Raw genomic sequence first — 17,416 nt, forward strand, 5'->3', positions numbered from 1 at the left:
TAGCTTCCGCCGTTGTCTGAGCTAAAACAGCTCCCAGCCCTGCCTCACTGGCATTAGTGTACACCACAAATAGTAATGTCTCATCCGATTGTGAAAGTATGGGGGGATTAATTAAGGCTTCGTTAAGATGGTTCATGCTCTTATGGCATTCTTCATTCCAATTCCACTCGACTCCTTTCCTCTTCAGGTTGTTTTAAAGGAGCGTCCATGTCAGCAAGACGAGGGACAAACTTATGGTACGACCCCACTAGTCCTAAAAATCTCTGTACCTCCTTGAGGTTGTGAGAAATGGGATACTCCTCAATTGCAGCAGTTTTGTCTGTATCAATTTCCACCCCCTTACCCGAAATGATATGACCCAGGAACTTTAACTGGGATCTAAAGAAGTGAGCCTCGTCGAGCATCTTGAAAATGGCACGGAGATCTTGAAGATACGTTTATCTATCTAGAGTGTAAACAATATCATCCATGTATTCAAAACAATTCTTCCCTCTTAATTCAGATAAAAATCTCTCCATCAACCTCTGAAACATGGGCACTGCACTTTTCAAACCAAAAGGCATGACTTTAAAGTGAAATAAGCCAAATGGAGTGCTGAAAGCAGTTTTTCTCACTGTCTTCCAATAGCCAGAGCTCAAATCAAGAGAACTGAAAATACAAGCTCCGTCCAAGAAGTCATGGACATATGGGGCACTGGATAAGCATCAAGTTGAGTTTTCACATTTACACCTCTAATCAATGCAGAAGCAATACTTTCCGTCCACCTTCTTTGGACCAAGCAGGATGTAATGGCTCGATAATTCTATCAGCCCTCATCTGTTGCAGATGTTGCTCAGCACTGGCTTTCCTAAGAGAATCTCGGTAAGCCTTGCATCGTGCAGGAATGCCATCGCTGGTATGAATACAGGGCGCGATTACTAAGGTTTTCCCCAGGAAGGGAACTTGAGGCGAGTATCTACCACTTGGCAGATTTAATCATAGGTCTCGATATGGCCATATATATATATATATATATATATATATATATATATGTATATATATCTATCTGCATCTGTGATCTGAACTTGACAGTGGTCTGATGCACTGGCCAAGTGGATTCCTTAGGATCCTACTTGAGAAAAGGAAAAAATGAATAAACCTCTTTCTCCCTGAGATCATACATGTCATTCTCCAGATTTATCTTGCATTCCAGTCTTGGTCAGAAAGTCAAGCCCTAAAATAAGGAAAAGCCAAATGATTATTATCCATAATATATGTATCCACCGTCCACTATGCATTATTCCAGAGATAAGTGAGTTGTGTCCTTCCCAGTGTACCGTGTGTTTTTCCATCGGCCAACACAAACGCTTGTTCAGGGCACAATAACAGCTTATCCATTGGAAGGGTAAACTTCTGCCAATGCTGCAATTGCATTCAAGTGAAAGTACAGCCCGTGTCTAACAAAGCTTCTCCCTTAATCCCCTGAACTTCAATAAAAAACCATCAGCAAAGTCATGGATGTTCTGGTGAGATCTTTGGGTTTAAAAAAATGCATATGCTGTACCACACTAATTTCTGTGACACCCTTAAATTGACTCCCCTTTATGAACACTTTTTTCATCCCCTTTTCAGACCCAGTCTGGTTAAACTTCGACCAATATTACTTCAGCGCTGCTCAATCCCTTTTTACCATTGTCCCAACTCTTACAACCTTGTATACCGGTTTAACGGAGCCTATGAAACTGCTGGCAAGTTTAGGATTACAATTATAAAAAATATGACGTACCAACTCGGCTTCGTCAAGCCCAGTCTTCCATTTTAGGCACAAAGCCGGTAATCATACGCAAAATCCCTTATCTGTTGGCCTGGCGTTTGCACCATATTTCGGAGTCGGTCCTCAGACAAATAATCCGTGGCTTTACGAAAATTATCCCAGCTATGTATAACTCCCCTCTCATCTATCCACCAGATGATCGAGTAGAAATTATGTCTGGGTCCCCCATAGGGTGGAGGGCTAGGAAATCTTCACACTGCTCTATAAAACATAACCCGTCACTATTGTTTTCAGTATCTCTGGATTCTGGAAATACTAATCCAAATAGGTGGTTTAGCAGAAGTAGCTGAATGTACTGAAAACCCTGCTATGGAATCATTACCCTGGTTATTTCTAAGGGAAGACCCTGGAGCAGGGGTGCTAGTGTGTCCAAAGTTCCTCCTGAACTAATTTTGTTTAACCCCGATAAAACCTAATTGAGCCTTTTGTATTGAGGTGGTTTAACCCCAGAAACCCACAGCTCTCAGAAACTGGTCACTCCAGACAAACAAATCCCCAGCACGGAAATTAAGAGAATGGACTTCTTTGTTCTTAAATCCCATTGGATTTCAAAGTTTTCTGTAAACTCGAAACGATCACTAACTCATAAATATATCAAATTCATGAAAACAAACTGAAGATAATCTTCACTTAAACTGGTTTTAGAAAGACGTGTAACTCTAACAAACATGGAATCAGCTAGAACCAAAAATAAATAAATAAATAAATAAACAGGAAAAAAGAGCATATTTAAAGAGACTTGATCCCTCACCCTTAACGAGACATGACTTAACACCCATTTAGATAATAGCTAAAAAAAAAAAAAAAAAAACAATTACTATTTCATCAGACCACCACTGTTCCCTATTTACACAAATTCCTTCAAGTATAATGTTAGGGACAATTAATATATTTAACTAGCAACCTCAGAGGACCAGTGCAGATATACCAATAACGTGTATATAGTGTTTGGTATGTGGAATAATTTACCATGACAATGCAATTAAAAATACTTGACTTTATTTTCATAGAACGCACTTGACTAGTTAGAATATTACTGAAAACAATACAATTGCCTGGCCAGGCTCTGCCAGGCAATTAAGTACAGCAGACAGCATGCTTCTTGTGCTGCAGTGTGTAGCAAATACTACAGTGCACACAAGTGCTTACTTTTTTGATAACAGTTGCAATACGTGTTATGTGCAGCCCTTTGTTCTTGATAGAAGAAAAAATCTAATGAGTTCCTGCAACACAGATCCCACACTGTATACACTTGTGTATTACATGGGTCCCCTTGCTTAAATGAGAAGCATTCTGCCTGTATTGACTGAATAAACCATGTCTAGTGTCATCATGCAAGTGTTTTCTTTAGAATTTAATTTAATTTGATTTGTTCGGATTCTTTAAGCAATGTGTTTAGGGCATTCAGCCTTGATTGAAATTGTTGTCATTTTACATATTTGTAAAGTGCAATCAACAGAACCCACCACCTTCCTTTCCTTCCTATTCTTCCCACACTCCCTTCCAAGCAATATTTCTCCTCTCCTTGTTGCTCTCTTCAGGAATATCTAGTGGGCAAACGGTTTTTAATGCTTTGCTTCTATTTCAGGATACATGTTATAAACCCTGCTGAGGTTTGCATAGCATCTGCTGTACGTGACGATGCCTTGGGAGGCTAATATAACATGTTTACGTGTGTGTGTGTGTGTGTGTGTGTGTGTGTATATATATATATATATATATATATATATATATATATATATAGATAATAACACGTTTCCCTTTATTTTACACCGCTTGTTTTCCAGAAGCCACAATCCTGAGCTATGACGGAAGCAAGTTCATGAAAATTCAGCTGCCAGTGGTGATGCACACTGAGGCAGAAGACGTGTCCCTGCGCTTCAGGTCTCAAAGAGCCTATGGGATTCTAATGGCCACAACATCAAGAGATTCTGCTGACACTCTGCGCTTGGAACTGGATGCAGGACGTGTACGACTCACAGTCAACCTAGGTAACCCAGCCACCCTCCACCATTTAATAGCATGCACACAACATGAAACACTTTTTAAATGGTTTTTCTTTCGTTCTTTCTTTCTTTCTTGTACATATTCTACATGTTTTTAAGAGTTTTTTTTTGTTAAAAAAATAATCATTTGTTTATTTTTGCATTAGTCATGGTTATGAGCAAAATATTAATGCAGTTACCCATCTTATTTATTTTTTTTCTTTTTCTATTTTATTTTCTTAGACAAGCCTGTTTGGTTTAAACACTTTTAAAAAAATGTTTCTTTGAGACTTTTTAAATTGTATTTGAATGAGAGAATTCATTGAGGGGTTTTAAAAAAAAAAATCTTTATACTGATTTTTTAAAAATTTTATTTCATATCTTTAAATAAAAGCACAAGCTTTCCATTTTAATGAAATAAGAACATGAAAAAAACACTTGAAACAGAAATGTTTTTAAAAGAGAGAATTCTCAATCTACTAAGAAAACAGGCTTGTTTAACACATTTTAGCATGTTTTTAATTTTAATATTCAGTCTACTCATTTTTTTTTTTTTTTAAATGATAATTATTATTTTATTTATTTTGATGTAAGTGCAATGGTAGCTTTGTATGGAAAAAGATGGTATATAACCCTTCAATGGCCAAGGTCTGCGGCCCTTAGCAAACAGTCAAGGGAACACAAAGCATACAGCCCTGGTACAGTGGAAATGCTTTCTGATCACTGGGTTTCTCCATAGTCTTATTTTGTTGATTGCTCAAGCTCAGTAATTTGAGTCCAGTCAAAGATGCTTTTCGGCTCTGTAATGTGCAAACCTTGCAATTTTGTATACCACTTTTAACCTGTTAGAAATTGCCACAAATAAATAAATACAATGTTCTAGGTCTCCCTGATCTAGGGATCGACAACCAAGGGTGCCTCACTTAAAATATTGTTCACGTTCAATGTAAAAGCATTAGAGATTCATTAAAAAGCCATTTCTGTGTGTTATTTAAAGAACTAGGCAGGGGGCATGCAGGAGACAATACATTAGTCTAATGTAGTTTAATTCTTATTTTGTCTGCAGGCACATACAGAAAAGTATAGACAGGTCTTTTCAGAAAGATGTTCCTTTTTTGTTGCTATATTAACATTCTGAACGGGCACATGCATTTCTAAAGCTACTAGTCCTCGGCTTACCCGGTAGCTGACAGAGCCAACAGCTTTCTAGATGATAAAGATCATTCAGAGGGAGCATGTTTGTAATTTGTCATCCTGTGGTGTGAAAAGCTTCTGCAAAGTAATATTCCATGTACAGAATTGCTATAGAAATGAGACATCCCTATTCCCCCTCCAAACAGATCAGCTCAAAAATGAGAGTGTGCACTGCTTACTAAAACAGTGATCATGAAGCATTCCACATGGAGGCCCCCTGGTGGCGGTGCTGTGGTACTCCATGATTAAGCCAGCTGCTTGGTGTGAAACATCTGAAATGGTGGATGTGTTTTCAAAGCACAGCATTCACTGTCAGGGTGTTGGTACTAGTTGGTCCTTGGCTGTTTGCGACCACTGTTCTGTTGCGGTTGACGACACATGGCAAATTGAGCTACATGGGAATGAACCTTAGGTAGATTTGGGTGTCAGTTTTCTCAAAGGATTTCTTGACCAGATTTCAGTCATGTCATTTTTTTATTTTTTTTTTATTTGAGCAAATAGGGTAACATATTCAAAGTTTCATTACTATATAGTTGTGTTCAAATGTATTTTAGTTTTGATTTGCGGTGCATATGAAATCAAACCACTGTAACTGAATCTTGGAAAATTGTCAACATAAGCAAGTCAGTGATTGTCCAATTTAATTCATGACTTTAATATGCCACCCATGCAATTCATTTAAAATAAGAGAACAGGAACACATAGACACACATTGTAAAATGCATGAGACTCTTTAGAACTTGTTTAAGATGCCTAATGAAAGCTTAAAGTGGTCTAATATTTTCACACATGAATGTCTATTGTTTCAATATCACTGATTACTGACCGGAAATTGAAATGATCTCACAGAGTTTTTCATGCAGGTAGGTATATAAAGGATATAAACGTCAAATCTTGACGTGTTCTAAATGTGCACACTACTATATATATATCTCAATTATTTTATTGCATTTATTTATTTATTGTCAGTTTTACGATATGAGTATATGATCCTTTAAAAAAATAAAAGTTTGTAGTTTTTCCCTTTTTTCTTTCTTCAAAACCTTTTTTTTTTAGATCTGTTCAGAAAGCCATTGAGAAACCTAGCGACAAACAACGAAAAACAAAGATGTGTTATCCAGCCGTGGCATGCACTGTACTCGCCTGTTAAAGAATACTCCTAACGTATTTTGTTTAATTAGAAATGATGACGTGTTCTTTCGCAGGGCTGGAGAAGGCTGCAGTCAGTCTGGGTTACACGTCCTTGAGCTTTAATACCAGGCTTTAAAAACCTAGATTGATTACTAAGTAGCTCTGTTTGATAGTGGCCATCATTTTACATTATGCTAATGTATGCATTTTTGGGCTAGTTTAACAAAGCATATACGCATTCAAACAAACAAAATAAGCTTTAATGCTTAAGTGCATACAAAACAGTGTAATAGAATGGCCATGTTTTATGTGTGTGTCCCCGGACGGGTGGAATGTATATTTTTTGGATGTCTGCAGCTGTTACCTTGAAGGATAAATTTACATCTTTCATCTATTCTTCCCCATCTAGACTGTATCAGGATAAACTGTAATACCAGTAAGTTACAATTAAGATTTTATTTGTTTTACTATATTGTTTCATATGTGCAAAGGTCTAAGCTTTGGAACAGAAATGCTGTTAGGTGTTTCAATAATATATTTCTTATTTATTACCAAGTATGGGTGTGAAAAATCATAAGCCTTTAAAATGTGCATGCCTTTTCTTCAGTAGTGTTTAAACAGTGTGAATATTTCATAACCTTAAAATGGGGTTGAATGGGGCATTCCTAAAGTGCCTGGCTAGCTGGGGAAAAAAATGGAAAGAGGAGGGGGGGAAATAATTCCTTTCCCATTTAGTCCATTTTTATGTGGCTGCACAGACCCATGTCTGGGTGAAATTTATGACAGGCAAACATCACTTTCACAGATGATTTTTTACGCCCTGTTATTTCTAATTAACAAACCTTGAAGTCATACATTCAAAGTGCTTCATGTAATATGCATGGTCCTAAGACAGAAGTATTAGTAATGCATGAACATTTCTTCCCTCACTGCATGTACATTGATTAGGGTGTTCAAAGTAAAAAGGGAATAAGGACTGTGATTTTATTATCCACATTAACCACAAAAAGAAAAAGGTATTAGCATTCACTACAGAAATATATCTATAATATATATATATATATATATATATATATATATATATATATATATATATATATATATGGGGTGCCATATGTAAAAAAAAAAAAAAAAGCGTTAATATTTTAACGTCTTTTTTTTCTAGATTTAACTTAAATCTTGTATTTTGTCCCCAGATTTATAAATGTTGTGAAAATAAATTATTTTTTAAATGTGTACATTCAGATATAATTTATAAATCTAGTTACAAGATTTAACAGTTAGCTAAATATTTAACTATAAATTATATCTGAATGTACACATTTAAAAAAATATATATTTATTTTCACAACATCTATAAATTTGGGTAAAAAATACAAGATTTAAGTTAAATCTGGAAAAAAAGACGTTAAAATATTAACGCTTTTTATTTTACACGACACCCCATTATATATATATATATATATAATATATATATATATATATATATATATATATATATATATATATATATATATATATATATATATATATATATATATATATATAACAAGCTTAGGTTTAGCATTTTCTTTGAGTCCATTATAATATTTCAGGACCAACCTTTCTTGACTTGCATTATTCATCTAACATAATGAATTAGTAATGGGCTTTCAAGCATTAAAAATTATTCATTTATTTTATCAATTAACTCACAAATCCATTGGAGTAACTTAGGCAGAATACAATGTACTATTACATTTAATTTGATTATTTTTGGTCTGATGCATTTACCTTTTTTATATTATTATTATTATTATTGATACGTGATTGTCTATAGCTAAGACCTAATAAGAATTTAAATCTGGTAGGATGTCAAAATATATTTGGTAGGATTTCAACACATATTGTTTCCAGCTTAAAAAAACAACAACTCATGACTCCAGTCTCCTTGACATTTTCCTACAATATAGCTGTACAGCTAAAAAAAAAAAAAACTCTTGAGCGAGCCCTGTGGTACTGAAGGTATGGTAAGTATTACATACTGTATTTAATCATAGAACGTACAACCGAAAAAAAATGAAGAGCATGCACAAAACTGGGACCAAGGTAAGTAAGAAAGACCAGACTTGATATGTTTATTTTCTTTCTTTCTTTTCCTATGAAGAAACAACGGCATGCGGTAGTCATTCAGTAGTCTACCTACAAGTCTATCATGTATTATCCTGTGATATTTATGTCAATGGGAATTGGCCCTACCAGCATTCTGAGGTATGGAATATCAGTAATGTAAAGTAACTGCAGAAGCAGTATGCTTTACCTTCCTGACACCCGGGATGCTTTTATCTGAGTACCAATAGACCCCTCCTCACTGGAGACCTGCTATTTCCTTCTCTTCCTCCCCCGCAGCAATTGTTTTGCACAGATCACTCACTACCTCTTCTGTGCTTAAGTAATCGCTGAAAGAAAAAAAAAAAAACAGCCTGCATGCGTTACACAATCATCCATTTGAATTGGCCTGCTTTTATGATTGAATGATCCAGTATATGCCCAATCTTCAAGACACGCATTTTTGAAAAATATTTGCTTGTTTTCAAGCTTCGTAACACAAGTTTTATTTGAATTTTTTTTCTGGAAGAACATGTGTATTTTATACCTGTACTTGTATTACATAAACTACATTTATATTACACATATGCAGCAACACAATAATACAGAGACCAGTACATTTGTGAAGAAAATAAACCTTCATGTTTTATGAATGTATTACAGGAGTGTCAGAAATATGTATAGGTATGTACAGCATAGTAAGTTTGGCTTGTCTGTGGTGACTTCCAAAATGGATCTTAGCAGTACAATGAATCAGCACAATGTGTTTTTGGTGTGTGTGTGTAAATTAATTCCCCACTTTGCGGATATCACATATTTCAGGACTATTTATTTAACAACTGAGACTAATTAGAATGAAGTGCTGCTCTCCTTACTCCAAATAATACCCCAGTCCGTCAATACATTGCATTGTCTCATTACTTTAAAGGCTGTTAGGTTATATTTAAATCGAAGGACAAAGCCTGGTGTCTTTTAGTTCATTCCCCACTGCTCAGAATTAATTCCTAAAATAACAATCACAAAGAGGCATGACAGATATGGTAGTGTGTAATCGAGATGCACTCAGAATCACAGACTTATTTCAGCAGACACATGTAAATCTGGTCAAATAAACTCACGTGCATATTTCAGAAACAGATAACTGTTTATGGATGGTTTATGCATTTAGTTTCTGATTGACCAGCCATCAGTATGGCACAATAGAGCTATGCATGCTATATGAATACAGAAGCAATTGTGTGTAATCATTTGGGGGTGATTCAAAGTGGCTTCATTGTAAACACAGGTTAGTGACTTCTTTCTCATATATATAAAATGGCAAAGTCCCTTTATAATCGTATGTCTTAACGGAGAGATACGCATGCAGTGAATAAAGGTAGGGTGGTTTGCTTGGAGTCAAAATAAACCAGCTTTTTGTTTCATTTAAGCATAATCTGTTTCTGCTAAATCGAAAAAAAAAAAAAAAAAAAAAGTGATTCTTCTAGAAATGGTATTACATCTGAGGCAACAAATTGAATTCCATGTTAGCTTGCAATACTCTTTAAATGTGAACCAGAGCTTTCCTGAGCAAATTTAATTTACACATCCGTAGAAAGACAGTGTTGTCATTACCAGGCAGTGCTCTTTGAGATCTTTAGAAGCCAGGTCAGAAAGCTGGTTATGGGGAGATTGGTGCCAGTAATGACCTGATAAAAAAAAAAAAATAAAAAAAAAATCTGTACCGAAGACAAGAACCAGAAGCTCATAAATTGAAATATATCCCAGCGATGTGTCCAGGTGTATGACTGCTCAAATCAAGTTCTTCCAGTCCTCAACTCAAGTGAGACCAGCTTATCAGTATTTAAATATACCCTGGTTTCTTACCATGCTGATGTGTCTTGCAATATATATTATAGTAAATACTCATGTTATGTTTTCAAAATCCTTAACTGTTTAGTAAATCCAAACTAAACTTAACAAACAAAAAAAAACATTTTGACTTGAAGTCTTTCTCAATGTAATCTGAGTTGTGTTTCCTTCATGCATGGGATGTCAGTGTGATGGCTGTCAGGACATCTCTACTACCCACACACACAGAGACACACATGGTACACACACAAATGCAGCCCCTGCAAATTCTTAGTCAATTACACTACCGCAAACCCCTACTGTAAGTAATTCTGCTACTCTTCTCTCATATTTCCATACTTTTTAGTATGTTTAATGAGTAATACAGCACACAGTACGACACAGTTTGACTGACTTACAACATTTCTGCACCAACATTGTATGGAAATGTTAAACGGTACTAGAATTTGGAATAGCCATTTCATGGAAAGCATCAGTCTGAGTCCTTTTCTACTGTTAAATGGAATAAAAGCGTATAAAGTATTCATTTTGTGTTTCTAATAAAACTGTTCCAATGGTCTTGATTAAAAGTTAAAAGCAAGCTTTATAGCATCCATATTTTCATAGTATTTCATTTCTTACCTGCTTGCTTAACATCATATTAGGTGTGTTCTCTGGTAATATAGATGGTCGTTTTGGCTTTAATTATTAACCATAATGCTTGTTAAATATTCCAGAAAAAAATGTTTAAGCCACTGGTCTTCTTCTGAAAAATTATTATTATTTATTTCTTAGCAGACACCCTTATCCAGGGCGACTTACAGTCGTAAACAAAAATATATTTCAAGAATCGCAGTATAAGTATTAATACAATTAAGAGCAAGATAAAATACAATGACTTCGGTTCTAGCAAATACAAGTATATTACAAAATACGATTCAATAACAGAGCAGATAGCAGTGTCAGTGATAGTTACATCAGGATATAATTAAATACAAAATACTACAGGTTAAATAACACTTGTGACAGATTACAGTACTCTGAAGAACAGGATTAAATGCAGTAAAATAGGGAGCAGATAAGAGCAAGTAAAGCGCATTAAGGAAGAGTGATAAAGTGTCCAGAGGGAAAAGAGGAGTTCTACAGGTGCTGTCTGAAGAGGTGAGTCTTGAGGAGGTGCCGGAAGGTGCTCAGGGACTGGGCAGTCCTGACATCTGTAGGAAAGTTGAAGTGTGGTGGTTTTAAAAATCACCACTAGTGGTGCTAAGCTGTAATTACTAACTCACAGTTGCCACTGTTTCAAATGGGGCAGGAAGAGCAGTTGCAAATATCTAGTAGCTTTCTAAAACCACCTCACTTTAAAATGTCAGCTTTTAGGAGTCTTTTCAGAAGCAGCCTCTGTGGTTGAAAAGCACAGCAGTAGAGTATTACACAGAGTACACACAATCTGATATTAAAAAAGGTAGAGTAAGCAAATAAATATTCTATAAACGTACATGGTATTCCACTAATAAATAGAGTAATCCGCCAAAATAAAGAGGGCTTGGATTTCAGTGGAATTATAGTATGGTTGGACAATCGGCCCCAAAAGACCACTTTCCAGCAGAATGTTTCTGCATGGAATCTTCATCTCCATGCTTTGTACAGCTATGCCACTCTGTTGTAGCTGAGTACAGTACTTACTGAGGCATTTGTAACAGAATTGACACCACAGTGCTAAACAGTCCAGGCTGTGTATTTGTACTTTGTGTGGAAGTGACACTAGGGCAGGAAGAAAGCTGGGGGAGTGGCAGTCCCAGCTGCTGTTTTTACTTTTTTTGTTTTTTACTGTAATGGGGTAAAATCTGAGCCCATTGCTAAGTCCCCTAAAATTTGGTGAAAAAATTGAAGCCCTTGGTTTCAAGGGGTACCACTTTTGAATTCAATATCCTGATTAATATTTCGATTTTTTAATTGTTTTATTGTTGTACCCTTACTGCTAAATATGCTTGAAACAAATCAGCACCACTAGTTCCTATAGGAATTGCCTAATACCATTCCCTACACAGCGACTTATATTGACATCTACATGTTAAACATTTGTTTTGGTGGGATTCATTCTGCATGCCAGTTTTAAGATTGGATCCTCATGCTTTTAAAATGTAAGTAAAATAGCAATGTTCTTTTTAAAATCTTTCACTTCCAGGTATTTGTGCAGAATCTGCATTTAACCAAAATCAATTTGCAATTTATTACCTAATTATATTCAAGTGTATTTGCAATGATTATTACTTATTTAAAGCAACAATGTCACAGAACTGTGTTTTTCTGTCAGTGTGCTGAAATTAAAATTTACAGAAATATGGGGAACAGTAGCATAAAATAAATCTTCTGTTGTGTTTAGCAAAAGAATACTTGGCTGTGGATATATTGTTTGAACCCGCAAATCAATGCGCAGTCAATATTAACCAGACTAGCTAGAAGCACTGGATTGATCACTTGTTTGTGGTACTTTAATTACTACATGGTTCCACATTGATTTTTCTAACCTCTGAATCATCAACAGCATGAATCATTCTTAACTTTGTGTGGAGGAGATTAAAAGTAAATGGTAACAGGAGATTTACATTTACATGCTTCTCCAAACAAGCTTTTAACACTTTTTTTTTTTTTTTTTTTTTGTGGTGTCACATCATAAAAAGTATCATACAGCAACATTTGATACAGTTTGAGAAAGCTGTGGAAGGACTTCCTTCATGGATGATTTCCTCACATTTATAGGGAAAAAAAAAAATCTGGAGCCCATGATCTTGGCTAAACACTCACAATTTGCTCTGGCTTGAGTTCGTCTGATAAGAACTTGAATTGAGCGATCATCTGTTCACTGCCGCTGCTGCATTCACACAGTATCATCTCACTCAGCCAGCACATCTCACATTTCGGATGTGCTTCTTCAGGGCGGCATTCTGGGATACCATATCTGGTGGATAAAAACAACTGGTTGGTCCCCTCATATTGTAACTGCAATTGATGAAAATGCATTGTGCCATGCAATACTCACTGCTACCTTCTAATGAACCTCATCTATTCTTGTCTGTACCACCAGGACTGTACATTGGATTTTGCTTGTACTACCAATTGCTTTCATCAGTGCTTTGTTACCGCACACAATAGATACAAATGTGGCTAATTATTATAATTAAGAAAATATAAACTTGGATTTGCGAATAGAAAAAGACAAACCAGAGGAGCCATGTCGATGGAAAAGCAGAGTCCCTTCCATATGCGTGCCTTCTTTAGGTAGTGTTGAAATGCAGGTGTGCATGGGGGGGAAACACTATGGGGTAGATGTACTAAGGCCAGTTGCTGCGCAAACATACCAAAATTTGCATTTCTGTTTCAACAATTCACAATGTATACATTTTGTCGTAAGTACTAAGAGAAAATATGTTAATAAAGAAACCCGCAATTTATTTGTTGCATCATCTTAGCGAGCTCTCTAGCATTGTGAGAGTCGTGTGACATTGTTTCGAATAAATAATGAAAGGCAGTTAAATCACATCAGATTCTATAGTGGGGCCCCCACCTTCCCAAATAAAAAATGTGTTTCTATCAAAAAGCTTTTCATAATCATACAGTAGCCCCTCGCTAAACCGGATATGTTTGTCTATACATTTATAGTGCTCAAATTTTAAATGTATAAATCATTGCGCTGAAATAACATTAATGGGTAGTTACTAACTGTTGTGGGTAGGCTACACATTACATTATGAAAAAGAATATAAATCTGTACAGTACGCCTATGCAGTATACAGTACAGTAGTAAAATCAAATTAACATATAGCGCACTTTCTTTTTACTTTAGGCTGTAGGCTACCGATAACACAAAATAAATCATGCTGCTACACTGTACACATTGCAGTACAATGTGAATAAAAGATTATTTTAAATTGAAACGGAACGATTTTAGCCTTTTTTTATTATTATTAATATTATTTTTAACATGGCCTACTTAGTAGCCTAGTCAATTACCACAAACTAGATCATGGTGCCGCATTATGAATTGACTGTCCTCCTTATAAAATTTTTTGCATTATACCACTAATTCGTACTATCATGGGTAGCCTATAAGCCAAATGTATACTGTCCGTTTTTATTTAAGTTAGTCAGGGGTGCAGTGCTAAATTGTGCACAATTACAAACCACCTGCACATTAATAGAATAGGTGTGTTTCCTATTCCTATACAGATGTCCAGAATGAGCTGGATGGGTTAGTGGCACATGTGTGCAGTCTATTGTTACTCCCAACATGTTGGGAAAACTAGAAATGTATAGAAATGTGTTTTCAATGCTTGTAAGTACGCCCTGCTTTCAGGGAAAAATAGGTATTTGGGTGTTCGCCTCAAAAATGCATTGAACACAACTGGCAACGCATGAGAAAAGGCAGACTGGGAAATGCCAGCAACAATTGCGTGCTTTCAAAAGTTCTTAACAAATTGATGCAATTGTAAGTGTTGCAATTATGGCAGCTTTAGTACATCTCATTATAATATTTGAGAACTCTCATCTCCACCCCATTTTTGAGAATGTATGCAGGAATGCCCATAATTACATATTCATCTAATGGTTGAACCGCAAAGAAAAAAGCATTCCCTAAAAAGTCACAAACAGCATTACGCCTGTGTAGTACATTTCACCCTAGACTTCCGACTCATTTGAAACTGGTTTGCGACTATTGTGACAGCCGCAACACTTTAGTTTATCTACCCCTATATGCTTTACATGGAAGAACTAATCTTGCGTTAAGCACCATTTAAAGAGTTCCAAAAAATGTAGCATTCCACGTCCCCACATGCTACTACAACTGTTTAAATGTCGCGTTCCACATCCCCACGTGCTGCTACAACTGTTTAAATATAGCATTCCACATCCCCACGTGCTGCTACAACTGTTTAAATGTCGCGTTCCACATCCCCACGTGCTGCTACAACTGTTTAAATATAGCATTCCACATCCCCACGTGCTGCTACAACTGTTTGAATATAGCGTTCCACATCCCCACGTGCTGCTACAACTGTTTAAATATAGCATTCTACATCCCCACGTGCTGCTACAACTGTTTAAATATAGCATTCCACATCCCCACGTGCTGCTACAACTGTTTAAATATAGCATTCCACATCCCCACGTGCTGCTACAACTCTTTAAATGTCGCGTTCCACATCCCCACGTGCTGCTACAACTGTTTAAATATAGCATTCCACATCCCCACGTGCTGCTACAACTGTTAAATAAGGTAATTGTATTTTTTCTTTTCGTGGGTAACATCCTGAAAATCCTTTACAGATATAACTTGCTTCAAAGCTCTTTTTAAAATGACCACTCAGTGCACTGATAGTGTCAGGATTATTGCCCACATTGTCAAACAGGTAACACAGCAAAAACGATCCATGATGTGGTACAAACAGAAAAGCCAGAGCACTTGTTATGTTTTTTTTTTTTTTTTTTTTAAATCACTCTTCTTGCAGTGATTTAGAGCAGTGGTTCTCAATCCTGGTCCTGGGGACCCACTGTCCTGCTGGTTTTTGTTCCAACCGAGCTCTCAATTACTTAATTGAAACCTTAATTGAACTAATAATTTGCTTAATTTGACTTTTTGATTAGCTTACAAAAGGTTGGAGAATTCAAGTTCCTTATATAATTTTATATTTAACTTGAAATCTCCAACTATTTAAAATAAGTAAAACGCTCCGATTAGTTCCATTAAGGGTTCAATTGGGTTCGAATTACATTGTAAATCAGACTGGTGTATTCTGGGATGACTGAATTCTCCAAAGTCATTGTGGGTGCTTTTTTTTTTTTTCTTTACTCAGTCACAGGACATAATATTGTATTTTAAAAAAAAAAGTTATGCCTGGATCATATAGAATACATATTTATTATGTGAAGGTCATATGTTTATTTATAAAGTGAATAATAAAATAAGATCACAGTCCAAATTCCTTTCTACATTCATGATACTAAATGACATTTAACATGAGCTGTATTAACACGTTGATGAGTGAAAGGAGAAATGTTTAAACTGAACAATTATGGACACTTCTAACACTTGTGTTGCAGTGCTTTATATTAAAAATGAATATATTCTAATACATTTGTACATATAACATGTATGTTCCATTGTACATAAGGTATATTTTCAATAGGAATTGTTATGTTTTCATTAACAGGCACTATCAACAGATTTGGCAGCTTTCATTTATGATTTATGTAATAGCAATTAATTCAGACTCTGTCTGACCCTTTGTTATTCCTCTATTATTATTATTATTATTATTATTATTATTATTATTATTATACATTCGTGGACAGCACCATCTGCTGGGTGTAGTCACCTTTAGTAAACTTCAAGGTAACAACGTTCTCAATGGGGTCTTTGCTGTTGAATATGTAAAGATTATTCTGCAGTAAAGATTGTAAATAAACCTCAATGTCCCCACCTTGTGGCTTGTGATGAGATTGTGCTGAAAAGACAAACACTTATCCAAGCCGAAAGGAGAGATTCCTATCCCACACATCACCAAGCAATGGATTCAGTGCTACATGTACTTAAAAAATAAATATACGCATAGATATTGTTTCTTGAATGGACAGCACCATCACTATATAATAAACTAATTAGAATGATGCAACAATGTCCAGTATATTACCTTCAAAAAGGGTCTGTATCATTATCCAGCGACTTGAAAGTCAGACACCGAGGGAATATGATTACCTGAGTTAATATGGGTTTATATATATATATATATATATATTTTCTAGAATTGAGTACATATTTGTTTGAACCTATTTACATATGGGTTTTCTAAAATATAGATACTGACCTGTGGTCCTTATTGTTTATCGTTGATGTTAGATAGAGTTGTAAGACCAGGAGTTAAATGACCTGCAGTATTGTGTTATTAAACTGTGAAAGACAATATTAAACATAATATCAGTAGGACCCAGGGGACATTTCAATTAGCCTACCAGCTGATGTAAATACACCATCTTTTGTTAAGAATAGTTCATGAAATAGTAATGCAGGAATGCCATTGGGGTAATTAGATATGTAATAAGTCTAGATGTTGTTTCCCTGATTGTCTTACCTGGATGAAGAGGGACATTGACGATCATATATCACCATGCAGTACAGTAGTTAAATATATACACATCATTTCCCTCTCGCTTTAGAGTTAATTGTTTCATCAACCCTGTCTCCTTTATGACTTTTATAAATGGTCTTTGATCCAGTGTGTGTCATAAATCAATTATTGGAGGCTGCAAGGTAAAGCCCAGTTATTGTGTGTCATAAATCAATTATTGGAGGCTGCAAGGTAAAGCCCAGTTATAAATAATT

At 35.6% G+C, this 17,416-nt stretch overlaps 1 protein-coding gene across 16 annotated transcripts in view; it reads left to right on the forward strand.

The window, feature by feature from the left end:
- The window catches only part of LOC117402468 (neurexin-1), a 389,183-nt gene that overhangs the window by 158,837 nt on the left and 212,930 nt on the right, over positions 1–17,416 (forward strand). For 9 of the 16 annotated variants that reach the window (XM_059024690.1, XM_034003625.3, XM_059024682.1 and 6 more), the window contains 2 exons: positions 3,601–3,804; positions 6,533–6,559. In XM_059024690.1, the coding sequence (XP_058880673.1) occupies positions 3,601–3,804; positions 6,533–6,559 (231 nt within the window). The remainder of the gene's footprint in view (positions 1–3,600; positions 3,805–6,532; positions 6,560–17,416) is intronic. The other 7 variants (XM_059024684.1, XM_034003638.3, XM_059024689.1 and 4 more) reach the window with 1 other exon arrangement.

The sequence above is a fragment of the Acipenser ruthenus genome, chromosome 5, assembly GCF_902713425.1.
Source record: "Acipenser ruthenus chromosome 5, fAciRut3.2 maternal haplotype, whole genome shotgun sequence".
Lineage (NCBI taxonomy): Eukaryota > Metazoa > Chordata > Actinopteri > Acipenseriformes > Acipenseridae > Acipenser > Acipenser ruthenus.